General features: G+C 44.5%; 1 protein-coding gene across 1 annotated transcript in view; it reads left to right on the top strand.

The window, feature by feature from the left end:
- The first annotated feature begins 14,022 nt into the window (after positions 1–14,022).
- Positions 14,023–17,406, top strand: part of NCAM1 (neural cell adhesion molecule 1) — a 147,160-nt gene continuing 143,776 nt past the window's right edge. Inside the window, exon 1 of the mRNA XM_059829712.1 lies at positions 14,023–14,221. Within this exon, the coding sequence (XP_059685695.1) occupies positions 14,170–14,221 (52 nt within the window). The 5' untranslated portion in view covers positions 14,023–14,169. The remainder of the gene's footprint in view (positions 14,222–17,406) is intronic.

Genomic DNA, 17,406 nt, shown 5'->3' with positions numbered 1-17,406 from the left:
CCCTGTGCTCTTACCTTCCTAAGTGACTATAATAAATTAATAACCTTAAAGATCCCATAATGTTACACATGACAAGTATAGTGTTGATAGAATTCTCCTGGCAAAGGGCCAAGCCAGGTAATTCTCCTCTGCCCGCCTCGATTTGCTCTGTGTGGGCAGTGGCTTGAACATTTCTGCTGTGGCCATGCTGTTAGGAACTCTTAGCCATCAGCACCCTCCCAAGCTACCCCAAAGACAAACATGATGCCTTTAAGGTTTGTTCTCTTGTGTATAAAAACGTGTTGGATTTCAAATGACATCTTTGCTTAAAGCTCAGTATTCAGGGGAGAAATGTGTTGAAGCACTCATCTGTGATTGTTTATGTCAAGCACTGACCAAACAGCTGACAAGTGTTCTTTGTAATGCTGGCATGGGGGAGGGCAGCATGGAAAGGGAGGCCTCTGTTCATATGTAAGCACCCATTTGAAACTAGGATATAAGTCAAGTATCTACAAAGACATCCAGAAATACAAAACCGTTTCTTTTCTGAGGTCAATTAAAAAGGTGAAACTCAGTCTAGATGCACAAGAAATCACAAGCCATGCAAGAAAAAAAGCTAGGGCAAATGCTCGTGGCTGCATTACAAAAACTATGGTGAGTTGTACTTTTAGCCTAAATTTCACATGAAACTGATTTCAAACTAGAACTCCAAGAGAAGGTCCTGGGACAAACTCCAGAAATTACTGCTGAAAATTACTTTTTTCTCATGAAGTCTGAAAAGAGAGAGAGAAAAAAATAATCTCAGCTAACAATTTTGTCATTTAGCTGATCATAAATTCGATTATTTTCCAGTTCTAGAACGGTGTCTAAATGTCAGCTCACAACACCTAACTCTGTGTATCACCAAAATATTTAATGCCAAATTAATCTCAGAGTGCAAATCAACATAGTTTAAAGATCTTCTATCCATCTAAGGTTACATATGGGTGTTCTGTGTTAATTAGTTAATATTTGTGGTGTTGTAATATCTAAAGGCTTCTATCGGTAAATCATTTTATTAAATACTCCAGACAGCAGTCAGAATTTGGTTCCTGCAGTGTCTGCATACCATCAGACCAAATCACTGAACTACAAGAACCAAAAGATAACAGCGATAATCGTAAGCAGAATGAAAAAGAATAGCCGCTCAAACCCAGAGGCTTAGACAGCACCTCTGAATTTCCCACTATAGTTCTTCTGTATCATTCCTTTAATATTATTGCTTTACAGATGCTGTTGTAGTTTCATGCTCTGAGTGTAACAGGCACCGGGGACAAAGCAGTACCTCAACAACAGGAGGACTCAGTACTTGGTACTTCAGCAACATCTCTCCAAAAATAACTTTTGGAGGGCATGCTAACTCAGAGGTAGAAAATTCTTACCTTCTATGAATTACTATTTATTGAAATTTTAATAAAGGTTTCATCTCACTGGCTACAAGGGAATCTCACACGGCGAGAAAGTGAAGCTTACCTTGAAGGAGAAGTCTGCTTCTCTTGTGCTGCTCATCCTCAACAGATTTGTTAAAAACACAGACTAAGAACTTCTGCATGATTGACTTTAGTTTCATCTTCTGAGTCCAGTTTTTGAAGTTAACGCCATTTGTGATGACCGCTATAGCATATAAGGTCATCTGTAAATAAAATCCCACAAGTATCAGAAATACACAAATAGCAAGAGTTTGACCACATGCAGGGGACCCATTTGCTAGGCTGTAGGTATGGCCTTAGTCTTGTTTTCAGACCGAAGAGCTGTGAGCTGGAAACAGACCACAGAAATGCGAAACAGAATCTTCTGCTATTGTATTTTTCTTCTATTTGCTCAATTTGTTCTGTGATTTATATGGAGAATGCAATTTGGAAGAGTGTATTGTTGTGCTAGCAGTAAGTCCACGCAACGTTCTTTGACTTTCTTACACCAAGACAAATTATTTTGCAACTTTGTCCATGCTATTAAATTATGAACTGGGGCAGTGGGCAGAAAATGGATCTGTGATTAAACTGGATTTCCTGTTCCATGTGGATTTCCAAATTTTGAAATATTTTTGATTACATAATAGAAACTTTAGAAAAAAGCAGTAATTTCTTACAAAAGTATAATTTCTGAGGACAAACATTTTTCAGATTTTAGGGGGCACAAATTCTCTTCTGAAGTACCTCTCCCCCTCCATTCAGAGTGAGGCAGAGATAAGTGTCTCAGGAAATTACATAAACCTTGGTGAGCTGAATTCAGGCCACAGACCATGAATGACAGTATTCACCTTCTTCAAATACCACTTTCCATGATAAAGAGCAGAAATTAATTGTGTAAGGAAGCTGAAAATATATTTCTATTGATGTTAAATGCCTGGATAATTTTCCAGAGTAAAGGCATGGCCTGCTTTCTAAAATAACAACTTCTGGATTAACCTGCACAGTGATAAAAGCCAAGCTGTTCTCTGAAAGCTCAGACTGAAGTGATCCAAAATGTGAAACTCTACAATGAAAATATTTACACCTATACTGCTTCCCAGACAGGTGTCTCTATTTGACCTATTGTTGAGATCTGCTTTAGAATGAGATTAACCCAGCTGAAATGAATCCCACCCTTAGCGTGCTCCGTTAAGGACATTATGGTCCCCTATTTAAATGCCAGCTTTCAGGCTTGTTCTTTCCCTAATGCTGTCTGGTAGCTGTTGCCTGTACAGAGATATTACATAAAATGGTGCAACTGCTTTAGCCCGTGGCTACTGCTTTGGCACTCATCTCAGGAGAAATATGAAGAATAGCAGTCGACAAACAAGTGTCTGTAAAGATGGGGCAAGAGTAACGCTGCTAATAAGGGAAGAGCAAGCACAGGAGGTAAGCCAAATGCTGTGAATGGTTTTAGAAGACCACCAGGCTCCTGAGCTTTCACCCAGCACCTTAAAGTGGGATTAAGGCAAAGTGAAACAAGGTAATGCCAAATTTCCTGCTGCTACTCTACAAAACTCTTGGTAGACAATCTTTGGCAGTTACAGAACCCCAGTGTCCCCTGTGCCTTTGAGCACCTCTACAAAGGTATTTGCTTGCAGGTCCCAGGGAAGAGTTTCCTTGGGGGAGTCAGTCGTGCTGCAGCTGTTCCTCCTGCTCTCGGCAGCAGCTGTGAAGTAGAAGTGAGTGCTTTAGCGTGTCATGCAGGATTTAAAAATCCATCTTGGTTTTGAAGTCGTTAGGATCAGTGTCTACAGCAAAGACAAAAATGTAACACTCCTTGACCTCAGTTGGTAAGCTATTTCTTAATGACACAACACAGATTAATCCTTCCTCACTGTGACTCAAGAGTTTTCGGATACGTTCCCTTAATAAGGTGTGCTGGTGGGTAGAGAGGCTGTAGGGACAGACAGACTGGGTTAGGAGTCGGCCACCTTCCCTTCAAGCCAACAAGGCAAGGACAGAAACAATGCCAAGGCTTCACTGACAGCTTCTTAGCCACAGCGCACTGTTGAAGCGGTGCTGAGAAAGGTAGCTATGCCATAGCACAGAGCGTTTGTATGGTAGGCGAAATAGGAAAGGGCTTGGATGGATTTAAGCCCTGTCTAGCTGGACAGCCAGGCAAACTGTTGACCCAGAGCAAACCAGTACAGTAAAAGCTACGAGGGGTGAAAAGCAATCTCCTTCTGACTTTAGAGATGTTTTTGAGCCTCCACCCTTTTTGGTTTTTTTTTGTATTTCTATCTTGAGGCTGGGATAATGCTGTAAATAACTTCACACACATTACACAGAGCTTAAAGAAGAGTGAGAGGAAGAAGAGCTCTAGAATGGGAGATGTTAATTACAGTTTAAATGTGCAACAAGTATTCTCAAGGAAGATGCATGTTCCATATGCAATGTTAAAGGTACTATAAATAAACAATCCTGCTCCCTCTGCTGAGTATTTTGATCTTTCCTTTGTAGCAAAGATAGGAGCTGCTGCTTGAACCAGATGGGGAGTGTTGCTTAGCAATGGGAAAGGGTCAGCTCCTGCTCTGTCCAGAAGAATAAAGCAAAGCTCTCCCTTAATTCCTTAGAGAATGCACAGGAGTGTGAAGAAGAGTTTGGGGAAAGTTTAGGTTCCTATCTGAATAAAAAATACCACAGCAGAAATATGGAGCAATACACAAGCAGGAAAGAAGGAGAGTGAAATCACCATGCCACTAACGCTACTGGGATTATTTTTGTTGGCCAAAATGGCACAAGGATCTGAGCCTGTAAGTAGTGTTATGAAACAACTGGCATTTACCTTGAGTTTCTCTGAATGGAATTAAGGCAGTTATTTTCTTCCTCCTGATAAGACATTCCAGATTTTTTATTTTGTGGGGATTCTTCAGATATAGTTACTCCAACTCACGGGGAAAACAAAGACAGAGAAAATAATCAGCTTACTGATAGCTGGATTGTACCAAAAGATTTTGGGGAGTACTGGCTACTATAACAAGTCCCTATCCTGTCCACCCCTACTATGAGCCTATCGCTCAGCCGTTAGTGAATGACTGCACCGAAATCTGCAAGCAGAGTTTGGCTAAACATTTGCAGGCTCAGGTAGATGCATCTTTGGAAAGATTCTGTGGACCTAATATTCATGTCACATATTATCCACAGTGCTCTATAGTATAATACCAGGGATGCAGTTGCAACGTTTTGAAAGCCAGACGATAAATTCAGGTAGACTTCAACAATTTATTTTGTTTTACACAGGTCTCCATTTAACTTTAAGGAGCAACTCAGAGGAACTATGTGAAGTGGGTGAGTGCCCTGGAGAATGCTGGCTTAGTTGTATTTTGATTGTGTAAATGTGGCCCTTTAGTATTTGCTACCACATGGCTGATTCATTAATACTTTAAGCATGCACATGTACACTTAAAGTCAAACACTGCTAAGGAAATATCAGCCTGACCCCAGGCTGTCTTCAAGACCAGAAGACTGTTTTGTGGTAGGATTATTTTAGAAGTGAAGCTTGGTCAGAAATGTAAGACACATTTGCAGAATTGGCAGTGTGATTTCCTTGCCCAGTGCAACAGCTTTCATAACCATTTTACCTTTTATAAAGTAAATGCTGACATCAAACTTAAGCACATTACAAATGGCTGTATTTAATGGCCTGATTATATGGACATATCTAACTCTTAGTAATACTGTGAAAGAAATGCATTGTAGATATTGATTGCTAGTGTAATTATGAGTCGTTTCATCTGATGTAATGCTTGTGCCAATGAAGGTTAGGATGCCCAAGGGGCTGTTTTAGGCTAAAAAAAAAAAAATGGAAATAGAAAGGGAGTATGCCCTGTAGAATGGCAATGACACTTATTCAGAAAACATCTTTACAGGATAGCTTGCCTTTTGAGACGAAAAGGATTTACAGCCCTTCCCATATGGAACTGGAATAGTAAGAAACAAAACCAAAACTGGCAAAAGAGAGCAAGATGCCATACTTCCAAAGGCTTTGTAACATTAAATACACTTGAAAGAACAAATCATGGTTTAGATTTAACTGTCGCATGAAATGTGACATCTAATAGCGTTTAATATAGTTTGATCTGGTACCATCAGGACAGCTAGGATGTTCTGTGCTGCTGCTCCCCCTCAGGAATTACTTTTCACAGAGAAGTATCATGTCATGTGGACCCTGTTTTCTCATATGGAGTTTCACACATCTGTTCTAATTGTTCTATCAATGAAAATAAAACTTTTGACTCAGTGAATGAGAAAATAAAGGATGATGGAAAATTGTCTCACAGATACTATCAGGGAAATCAGCTAGATTGCTTATGGCCCTTACTAGGATGCTGAAAACAAGTAGTCATGCATACAAGTGGTGATCCAATAAATACTTCAAACCAAACCAACTCCTTGGTCTAGATCAGACTGCAGCAGATACTGTTGTAAACAAATCCCTATTGCAAAAGTTGCTACAGTGAGCACATAGACCAGGAAAGGGTAGTAGGGAAGTCAGTAGGTCTACATTCCCTTATGAGACTCCAGTTGCTCTGCTGTCAGCCTCTTAATTACATTATTGTAATAGAGCTTTCTGCAAAGTGGATGGGGGGGAGGGGAAATAATCTTTTGTTGTTCTTGCATTTAATTCCATCCTACTGCTTTCAGTATTGGCCTTTTGGTTAATGGTTTAAATCTAATTTCTCAATATGTTTGAGGTGACTTACTTTGTTTCATCTATTTAGATTGTGTGCTGCCCTGAGCAAGGAATGTTTTTTACTGTGCTTTTGAAAATTAGAGTGTGGTTCTCCTAAGCACTCCACTAAAATAAGGACTTTGGGAAACCCAATTTTATATCGGCAATCCTCACCAAGAGTAAACTAGAAATATGAATAGAAAGCAGGATGTTGAATTACACTATCTTGCCAATACTGCTAATGGAGTGCAGTGAAATCTACACAATATGACTTGTATTTAGATGTAATGATATGCTCATCTTAATGTGATTTATCAAGATAAATTATATACCCTAGGGACAAACCGACTGCCAAACACAGTGCCTTTCCCTGGTTGTCCTACCTGACTAGGATCTCAATCTTCAGAGAGGATCCTGACTGTTAGCAAGTCTTCTCTTTTTTTTTTTTCCCCCCTCCTGTAATGAGCACAGCCCTTCTCCAAAAAAAGCTGGTGCTGCTGTGCAGATGGTAGACATCTGCAAAAGAAATGCATCATCTTACATCATCTGGTATTGCTCATGTTATCACTGTAGGCACAGAGCTATTTATGTGTTACCTAACAACTATCTCATTAGAGATGAAACTTCTGTGGAGAAGACATCACCCTAATCCTAGTTTGATGGCTTGATTAGCATTTATGCTGGCCTAAGACCTTTTACCTATACATGTAGACACAAACTGCCACATCTCTTAATATGAAATGCTTTATGGAACAGATAATGCCCTGCAAAGGCATGAAGTGCCTGTCTACATTCTATCATTCAGTGTTCAGGAGATTGTTTAATATTACGTTAATTTGGATCGGAGATTTACAGTACAAGAACAACAGTGATAAAACCTGACTTCAAAAATCAAGGAAAGATTCATCAGACAAACCTTTGAAAATCGTAAACTGGATTGAATGGGCAACAGCTGCATTGGCATCACTTGGCGATTCTCACATGTGAGTTTGGCCCCTATGTATGCCACCAGCCTGGTTATGGCAAAGATTAAAATACTAATGTGGAGCCAAAAGATTTCACGGCTGAACTTTAACATCCCAAAACAACCTGATCTGGTTCCAGGGTATTACATATCCTAGAGCCTAGATCAGTCTTTGGTAATAAAGACGAGGACATATTCAGTTCAAGAGTAGCAATTCTGCCTCAACAGCAAGAATTTTTTAGGATCTTTTCTTTCTTACTGCATTTCAGCACCATCTTAAGACCATTATGCAAAAATAGAAACACAACTTTCCTCATATTTTTATCCTCTCTACAATATTTTTAGAGAAATGTAAGGCTGAGATAAAACAAAATCAGAAACTGAGATTCTATTACTAGCCTTATTCTTCTATGTCTTAAATCTAGTTGCATCTAAAAATGTTGAGGAAACAGAAGGTAACCCTGAAAGGCAGGGGAAAATGCTGCGTGTTGCCTTAAACTATGCTCTGGGGTGATTTTTAAATGGAATTCTTCCTTTTTCTGTTTGAGTGACTGTCTACCTGTGGTTTTTTATGCAATCAGCATAACCCTGTTTAGTTGCCTTTCAGCTAGAGGAAAGTTTAAAGGACAGTACTGTTTGAGTTGTCTCAGAGAACTTCAGGGGTGGTTGCAGTTCTTTAGCTGTGACACAACTGTACAGTGTGTGGAATAGCAGAGGAAAAATCCTCCTGATGACTGTTTATGAGTAGGGTGTAAGTAATAGAAAGGAAAGGGAACAGTGAAGACTCCTAGTAGGAAGCTGAAGACCCTCTTTCTGGCTGGATGGAAGGGATTTTGAGAATGAAGCTTCTTGGCTCTTAAGTGTTCTAAGGGGAAAAATCCCCAGCAATTGGCAGTCTTCTCAGGCTACAGTGCAGATGGGTCTTCTCCAAAACGCATAAATATGCACTGTGTGCCAGTTACGAAACAAGATGAAAACTGTTTGCAGGGCTATCATTGCTGCTTTAACGTTGTATTTCCTTTACACTACACTATTTTCAAATCTCAATTTATTCTCTATGCTTTTACTTTCTCCCTCTGAAGACAGATGTTTACATTTTATTTATAACTTGCACCCCCCTCCAACCATTGCATTATTCTCTCTACCTCGTTGCCTATTTGTACAATTTTCTTCTGCAGAAATGGAAAGAATGGCAAGATTCATATTCTGGAGCCTTGACTTGAAAGGAGCTACCTCTGCCCTCTTCCAAAAGGAGCAGGTACCACTCTTGGGGTAAGGAAGAAGAGGAACAAAAGGTTGTAAAAGACCCTTTTATGCTGTCTCTTGGATAACTTGTTTACTGTTGGGGGAACCTTCATTAAGTGGCTAAGTAGAGTCCCTTTAGATCTACTTCTGTGGAAAAAAATCTGGTTAGCTTGGGTCTAAATGTGAAATGGAGCTCCATGTTGATAGAATGCGGTTTCTCATAACTTTCATATGTGCCTGAACATTCCTGTCAGGCATATTTATACTGTTTTAAATAAAAACAGATTGAGGGATGGATTTTTCCAATTAAGATAACCATTTATTGCTTGCTACCAAACGTTTAGCCAGAGACACCCTAACGTTTTAGTCTTTTCTATTCTAATTTTGCATACACCAGTTTTACACGTGTATCACTCCACATAGTACAATGGTGAGTCTTCTAATTAACATTAGTATAAATAAAAGCAGAACTAGAACAGCTGTTCTTTTAAAATAGCTAGGTATTAGTGATGGTTATGCTATTATTTAGAGGCACTGGGTGACGGATGTGCTTTAAATGCCTCAGCTAATCAGAATGCTTCAAATTAAAACAAATACTAGTGATACCATGGGAAGAGTGCAAAAGAACAGGCAATTCATCCTGAGGTACTCTTTACAGCCCCCTTACTTGCTGTGATTCTGATCAGCTGAGAGTCTTTATCTCTTCTGAATTGAAACATCAGAGTTGACTGCATAGATTTAAAAGATTAAAATGAGACATTTACTGCACACTGTAAGTGTAATGGTTTTATACACGGAAGCATACACGTTAAATTTCAAGTTTTAACTTCAAAGGTGGAAGATTTCTTTTATTTCCAAAACGACATGGAAAGTAACTGCCAGATAACTTCCAGGAATGCCATTAGGTTGTTGATGGCATTTCCACTGTGAGTCAGACCGACAATCTTCACGAACTTTCTTTCCCTGGATATTTTCATGAATAGGTTAACAGTAGTCATGTGTGTATTTTCTTAGCTCTGTGCACGGAACAATTATCTATTTGCACAGATGTGGCAAGCAAAATCCCAGAGCAGGACAAATGCTGAGATCAGTGTTGGAGTTTGTTCCAGGTATGGAGATAAAACATATACGTTTTTAATGCCAAGATTCTGAATTTCTGGATTGTAATTTTATCTCTCAAATTCTGATGACTTCATCTTCATTCTTGTGGTTTATGACATCACCAGAAGAGCCTTAATGGTTAGTTTTGTAAACCGTATTGCCTAAAGGAGGAAGGGGAGCTACTAATATTTTTTCTTAAGACTTCCTTACGAAATAATTTGTGACAAAGAGAAGGATATTTTAAGGGACTATCTCTGCTTGTATCGCCCGTCTGTGAAGAATATTGATTTGAGGTGCATATTGCATAGTGTTGTTATCCATCATAATAAATATCTACGCAGAATAGAATAACACTTTGACCAGAGAGACTACTGAAGTGCATCCCCTCAGTGTGCCACCAAGGTATGCCTATTTTCTGTAGCCTACAAAGAAGTAGTAAGTCTACTGTGCTTTATAAATCTGGGTCTAATGGTTCCCACAGAAAATCCCAAGTAATTCTTTGCAGACTACCTTTCCTTAATGACGCTAGCATAAGGGGCATGTTGATGAAAATGATTTCTGTTGCTTTTCAATGATCGGCAACATACAACATCTGTCATTATAGCAACGGTTATTACTGTCCTGTTGCATCAGGTTTGAATCTTGGGATTTGACCTCAGTAGCAATTTTAGATTGTAAACTTTTCTTCTCAAAGACTGACTACAAAGCATAACTGTCTGCTATGTTATTTCTTTTTAGTTTGACAGCTGAAGTCCTCTCTTGACCCCACACGATGCTTTAATGTCATAGAGAATTTCCAGTGCATCCTGTAATAATCCTGCCTCAAATACCAACCAGCTAAACAGTTATGTCAGGAAAAGGGGAATGCTGGCTGTAGAGAGGGTTATTTTGCGATCTTTTTATGATGCTGAAGCTGCACCTACTCTGTGAAATGCCTGTATAGTTAAAACTCTAGTTCACTTGTTCTCATATTTGCATAGGAGAAGTGGCGTTAATTTAATAGATACCATTGCTGCTGTTTTTAAACCTGGGAGAAAACTTGATCCAAATTTCCTGTTCACTTCTATGCAAAGTACCCAATGAAGTCAATAACTGAAACTTGAGTTTCAATTATTGATTTGTGTGATTTGCCCTTTTTACTTGATAGATTAAGGAAAAGAAATGCATAGGCATGGCCCATAGATGTCTGTTAACGGCAAAAAAAGGGGAAATGCATCAGGTGATGTACTTAGAACATCTTGTTCAATTTGGATATGCTTGGGACTGGTCTCTATTGGACTTTCACCATAAAAGCCACAATTTTGTTTTTCAATTTGGTGGGTTTGCTCTGTCAAATCTTTTGGGGGGAATCCTGATGTTTCTGGAAGTCTGCTACAAGTGAAATGGTGCCCCCTGCTTCTCTTCTCTTCTGCTCTGTCACTGAGTTGGAGAAGTGTTGGGATATTTTTTATATTGCTGACTTCCATGTGAGTACTTGCCTTTACTTACCCTGAGAATCAACACTGCTATGTCATGGACTAAGGTATTGCTTAATAAGAGTAAAGATACGCCAGATATCTCTAACACAAACAACTACTCACTCACAGTATATAATAATTCATGCTGTTTGTTGTATGTAACAGTCTTTCTTCACATATCTTTCTGTTCCAATTTTATGCAATGTCAGCTCTTGGGGAAAAGAGCTGCCTTAATTGATTTCATGTTCTGTATAAGACTATAGTTCAACTCATAGAAATGCTAACGTTTTGCAAGTGTTTTGCTGATTTTTGTAGAGAAGATGACTGAGATCTCATAGAAAAATCTCAGTTGCAGTTTATAAAAATGGAGACTTGCATCTTACGAGTTAGTGTTACAGCTTCCTCATTCAATATATGACCTGTGCACTCCCACTATCTCTTATTACAAATGCTATAAATGTAATTTTTACAAGGTAGCTGTCTATCTAGATGTTCTTTGTAGTGAATGGAAAGAAATAGACAGTTGTGTAAGGCCTCTGGGAACTAGAACTAATTCTACAAACTATTTCTGACAGTACTAATAACAGTATGACAACTCAGTCTCTTTTCTCTGGAGGAAGTGATTGGGCACTAATCTGGCTGAATGCAAAAGAGTTTATCTAACTGCTCAGGGCACAGACTCAGAAATTCCCCAGTGCCAGAAATCCATCTGGTGGAGCTGGTATAAAAAAAGACCACATCTCATGAAACCATGTTTTGTTACCCTTTGGGGTTACTTTTTACAGGGCAAGCTCATTGAGAAAGCTGATGGCAGAGAGGAGGGGAGACCCAAGGAGAAGCAGATGGCTTGCCACTATGTTTATCCACATTTGTCAACCAGCAGTTGAAAGGATGGAGAAACAAGGTGGGAGTCTTGCAAGATGTTCTGGTTTGATGGATGATAGAGATCCTGCCTCTCCTTCTACAGCCATTAGTTGATTTCATCTGCTAAAGTTGTGTAATAATTGATGTAAACTCAGTGTACTCTTTATGACAAGAGGAAAAGTATCTAATATGTATCCAGAAATTGGCTTACTGTTTTCGGGATAAAGGATGCTGTTTCTCCTGAAGGTTTTTATCGCAAACAAATACCCTTAGTGAGAGGTTGGCTTTCTATTCTGAAATGGTCTGAGCTGAGCATCTGTATGACCTGAAAAACTTTAAATTCATCTTCCTGGATGAGTGACCTCATGTTAAGGGGGAGATACCGAGTCCAAGAACGCAGGTCTGCAGGATGGTGGGGATTGGCGAGAGCAAGAGGGAGTCGAGTAATAGCACGTGGCATGGCTGAGCAAGGTTGCTCTCTGCAGATAATCAATCCAATATGAGGCCATGGGCTAGGCAAACCAAAGGAGCAGAGAAGGCATGTTTTCAATCACAGTGCAATAAGTAATTTTGTTGTTTCTTTTAGAGAAGGGTTCTTATAAAATGGAAAGGGGGAAGGGATTTCTCAAACAGAAAAGGCTAAGATAAAAGAATATGATCTGGCCTGGAATGATCCTTTAGACCACTAGCAGCAAAACACTGGAATGGATTGACTACATTAAAATATTGTTGAAATACTGGTGCCAAATTGTATTCAAAGGGTATTGTTTCTTTAAGTAAGCTATCTTCTGCCTAAATGGTTTCTACCCGGCAGTTTTCTGCTAATAAAGTCCCTGTGTCATTAGAAGTCCTTACGTGTTCACAACTACTCTAGGTATTTTGAATTTCACTTTAAAATAGCAACTACAATTTGGCTTAGTTGGCTAATTATTTTGCATGTTATGACAAAGGTCTACTTCAGTTGAAGTGCTTTTCTCGAAGACTAATGAAATGAAAACACAGACTGTAGGCTACACCTGAATAAAATACGTGCTTAAATTTTAATTTTTTTCCTCAGAGCTTTCTCGCCCTTAAAGCACAGATCCCCTTCTTCACAGGTCCCAAGGCAAGTAAATACTATGCTCAAGTAATGAGGGCTCTTCGCAGTTCCTGTAGTTTGGGAAGGTGCTGGAGGAGCGCCGTTAAGGCACGATAATCTGAAAAAGACAGGCTTTGGCGATTGTAAGGTAAATCTAGTTCAAAAGGGACTTTTTGCCAGTCCCTTTTTTCTGTACACCCAGTACTGAATCCCCGTTATCTTTGGTACCGAGTGCCCACCGCCTCTCGGATCTTGAAGGAAGAAGAGTTGCTGCTGTGGGTGTTGGTGTAGGCAGCGAGTCGAACGACCAGCTATTCTGTATAGACGCACAAAGATACAGGTAAGTCATTACAGCAGCTCTGAACCGCCCGTGGGAGCTGGGGGAGGCTGGCGGGCCGGTGCGGAGCCCTGCGCGGGGAGGCCTGGCAGCAAGGCTTCAACGGGCGGGCACCCTCCTGCCGTCAGGGCCGGGCCTCCACGGGGCACCTCCTCACCCCCAGTCGGCCCGGCTTCTGCCGCGAGGCCTGGCTGCGGCGAAGCGGTGCCTGTAGAAACGCCTGGCGCTGGGCCTCCTGCTGGACCGGCGCTGAGTCCAGGGCAAGCTCTGCCCCCCCCCAGAAATGGAACACGGCCCCACCCGAGGCGCAGGGGACCGATAGAAGGGTCCTCCCCGCGCTCTCCCCGCTCCCCACCTGCCTCCCCGCAGGTCCGCCTTCGGGCAGCGCCGGCCAGACCGGCACGGCACTCCCTTCCCCAGCTCCCGCGCGCCCGTTAATTCCTTGAGCTCATTTTCGGCAATAAACCACCCCCGCCGGGGCCGCCGCCGCCGCCCTGCCCCGGCTCTGAGCGCGCCCGCGCCCCGGGCGGCTCCTCCGCCGGCTGGGCACCGGGCACCGGGCCGCCCCCGAGCCGGCTCCGCGATCCGCACCGCGTTTCGCAGGCGGCCGGGAGCGCCCCTCGGCGCCCCAGTCCCCCTCCGCGCGGGCTGCGCTGTACTATTTGAGGCGGGCGCGGGTGGAAGAACACGGCGGTGCCAGCCGCCGCGCGAGGCCGGCGGCGCAGGGATCCGGGCCGCGGTGCTGAGGCCGCCTGTCAGTCAGCGCGGCGGCGCCGGGACGCGGCCGGGGCGCAGCCGGCAGAAGGCGGTGAGGGGAGTACGCGCGGTAACGGAGCCGGAGCGCGGCCGGCAGCGGGGAGGAGCGGCGGAGGAAGACGCGGGGGGGAAAAAAAAAATATAAAAGAAGCGAGCTGCGTTTCTTCCGAACTGCAGGGAAAGGCTGTTTCACGAGCGGCTCCCTCTCCCCCAGCCGGCTGCGATGCTGCTAGCCACCGTGCTGCCCTGGACGTTGTTTCTGCTCGGAGCCGCAGGTACGGCCGGGGCGGTGGGGCGCTGCCCGGGGCCGGGGCGGGGTGCTGCCGGGGCGAACAATGGGGTCGGGCGGACCCCGCGCTGCCGCCGGGCTCGGGGGGGGCGACAGCCCGCGGTGGGGTCCCCTCCTCCCAGCCGCGCCCGCTGTGCGTGGCGGGGTGGCTGGTTCGCGGACATTGTTCGCTGTCGTGGGAGAAGACGGCTCGGGCTGCGCGAATTTGACAGGAGAAGGCGGGGGGGGGGGGGGGTAGGTGAGAAGGGTGTGAGCGAGCGGCGGCTTCGGCGCTCTGGCGCTGCCGTCCGCGGGCGCGGCAGGAGGACTCGCTGCCCCGCGGGAGCCCGCCTCCCCCGGGCGGGGGTTTCGGTGTGCCCTGACTCCCAGACAATGGAGATGGCGAGCGAGGGTGCTACGTGCGCTGTGTTCATGGTGTCGCCGTGCGAGGAGGCGGTGGATTTTCCCTGTCGCGTCGACTTCATTGTGAATATTGAGGATGCTACCGCGCTGCGCAGCGGTGTCCGCGCCCCCCCCCCCCCCTGCAAGCGGTGCGTCTGCGGGGCAGGAACCGCAGCGAGCGCGGGGAGGGAAGAGATGCGGTTGCAACTGAAGGTGGGGGCAGAGCAGCTGTAAAGACGACTAAGAGGCGGAGGGGAGCAGGAGGGCGGGCAGTGGCGGGGAGAAGAGCCGGGGCGCTGCGGGAGCGGGGCGGAGGGGCTCCCGGCCGGGGGTGCGGGGCCTGGCGCGGGCGCGCGCCGCTGCCGTTAAGGGAGCGTTAGCCGGGCGCGAGCGCCGCTGCTCGCGGAGGGGGGGGGACACACACACGCCACACACGGGAGGGGTCGGCGGCGGCCGCGGCCAATCGGCAGCGGCCGGCCCCGAGCGGGAGCGGCCCTTAGCCGCTGGGGTCGGCAGTGTCCGTAACGGCGCCGTGCCCCCGCTGCCGGCCTCACCTGCCCTGGCCCGGGCCGCTCGCCCCGGGAGGCGACAGGTCGGTTGGGTGCGGTCGGGGCCACACCTGTGCTGACGCCGCCCCCTCCGCCAGCGAGACCGTGGTCCGCCCCGACGGGCCGCGTTCCCGTTGCCATCCTCCGGGCAGCCTCGTCGCCCCGCGCCCCTTGCTCGGCGCTGTGCCTGTCCGCGCTCCCCGGGAGGTGTTCCCCGGAGCCTGCTGTGCCCGCTCTTGGCTGTGCCAGCCTTTCCTCCCCGGCCTGTCCCCCAGCTCATCAGCCGCTTCCCCCTCGCCCCCTTCTGTGCAACCGTCGCGGCCTGAGGCACCCGCGCTGATTGTCCTTTACCTCAAAACTGTCATTGCCTTTACTTCTTGCAGCCCCTTCTCGGCTCGTCGTTTCTTTACTACTTCCCAATGGCTGCTGCTGCTATCTCGGTAAAGCTCGCTCTCTGCCCAGATCCCTGCTGTCTCGGGGCAGCGCCTGTACCCCTTTCTGTGTCCTGCCAGTCTGCCCAGCGCACTACCCGCGCCCATCGCGGCTGTGGCGGACCTGGCTGCACAGCTGCTTTTCGCCCCTCGCTTCAGCGCTGTCCTTAACTACCATAACTCCTCGCTGTCTCATTCCCATACCGATGATTCCTTATCTCCTTAAGCAATTACTTCTGCTGTAGCTCTGTCTACTGACATAGTGACAATTGCTATCTTCCCGTGGCTCAATTCCAGCTCCTGTCATGGCGGACCATTGCCACCAGTGTGCTCAAGTCTGTTGCCAAATCAAGCCACCTGTTTAACATCAGCACAACACCCATTCTTAATGGTACACAGCTCTCCTGTGTCACGGCTATACAGTTTCTTTTTATTGTCATTACAAAAAATTATATTGCTGCTTATTAGAGGGTATATATAACAAATAAGGAGGGGTTGTCTTTCCATTTCCAGCACAGCTCTTCCCTGTAGCCAGCTCTGCATCTGCCTCGGCCACACCCTCCAATCCCCATCTCTGCATACATTCTTGATCTCAACCATTATAAGATGCCAGACTACTATCTGTGATTTCGTAGCTATCGCCTCTCTGACACATTCACACAGGCTTTCTCAGCTGTGGGAGGGGAGAATAAAGCATTTTTTTTTTCTGGGGAAATAGATGGGAGTAAGCAGAGGAAAATTATCTGCATATCATCTGTTGCCCCACTCAAATACATGTTTACCCAATAATAGTAATTACGAATGTGTAGAGTGCCTAGGGAGGAGCACAGCTGGAACTGGACTGTTAAATCAGCATAAAATGGAGAACACAAAAACCAAATAAAATATTAAAAAGCTAGAACAAAGCAGCAGCACTGCTTATGGTAAAAGCAGCACCCAGCACATCAGTTATGCTTTCCATGCTAAAGGGTGCTTTGGTCTGCTAAAGCTTGTACCTTCTTTTCCCAGCTGACCACGCCACGGTCTGTGATGGGGGGGAGAAGGGCTATGGCTTTGGAAGCTATGATGTTGAAGGAGATGTCAGTGAAAGAGAGGGAGCAGCTACGATGATAAAGAAACCCTAACTACAGCTTTACGGTAGCAAGAGATAGATGCTTATTAGTGAAGAATCCCTGAAGAGACTGTTGTCTGAGTGACAGTTATGTGGTAGGGTCAGAACAAAAGCATGCCTTTATGTGTTTTAGAATAATTCCACATTTTGTATGTATTCTTGTGCCCTGTGATAGTGATGATTTATTTAATCTACTATGAAATTAAAACATGCTCTTATAATTTAGAAGCTGATTTATAGACACAGCAGATGGATCACCTCCTTTCATTTACATCCTGAGAACTATGGTTTCATAAGTAATAGAGAGTATTTTGTATAAACTTTACCCTCTTGATGTATGAACTTGGAAAGTCATGACTCGACTGTTGGATTTCTTGGGGGTGGGTTTTTTGTGGGTTGGTTTTTTGGGTTTGGTTTTTTTTTTTTTTTTGAACATTTAATAATAGTAATTCAATGAATACCCAGTGGTCTTTTTAAGTGGTAAAAATTGTGGCTGCTCTCTAGACTGAAAGTGCCTTCACTTTTCTTGGCTCGCCTCCAGCAACATATTTTAATGATAGACTTTTCTGCCATTGGGTGTAAGTGATTGTTTTCTTGCTGATAGAGAATGGCATGGTTTTTTGGGGGGTTTGTTTGTTTTGGGGTGGGTTTTTTTCGGTCATGCCGTGGGTTTGCCTTGACTGGCTGGCAGGAAAGCAGA

Source organism: Gavia stellata, chromosome 26 (genome assembly GCF_030936135.1).
Source record: "Gavia stellata isolate bGavSte3 chromosome 26, bGavSte3.hap2, whole genome shotgun sequence".
Lineage (NCBI taxonomy): Eukaryota > Metazoa > Chordata > Aves > Gaviiformes > Gaviidae > Gavia > Gavia stellata.
Note: the sequence above shows the minus strand (reverse complement) of the source record. Positions and strands in the feature narration are given on the sequence as shown.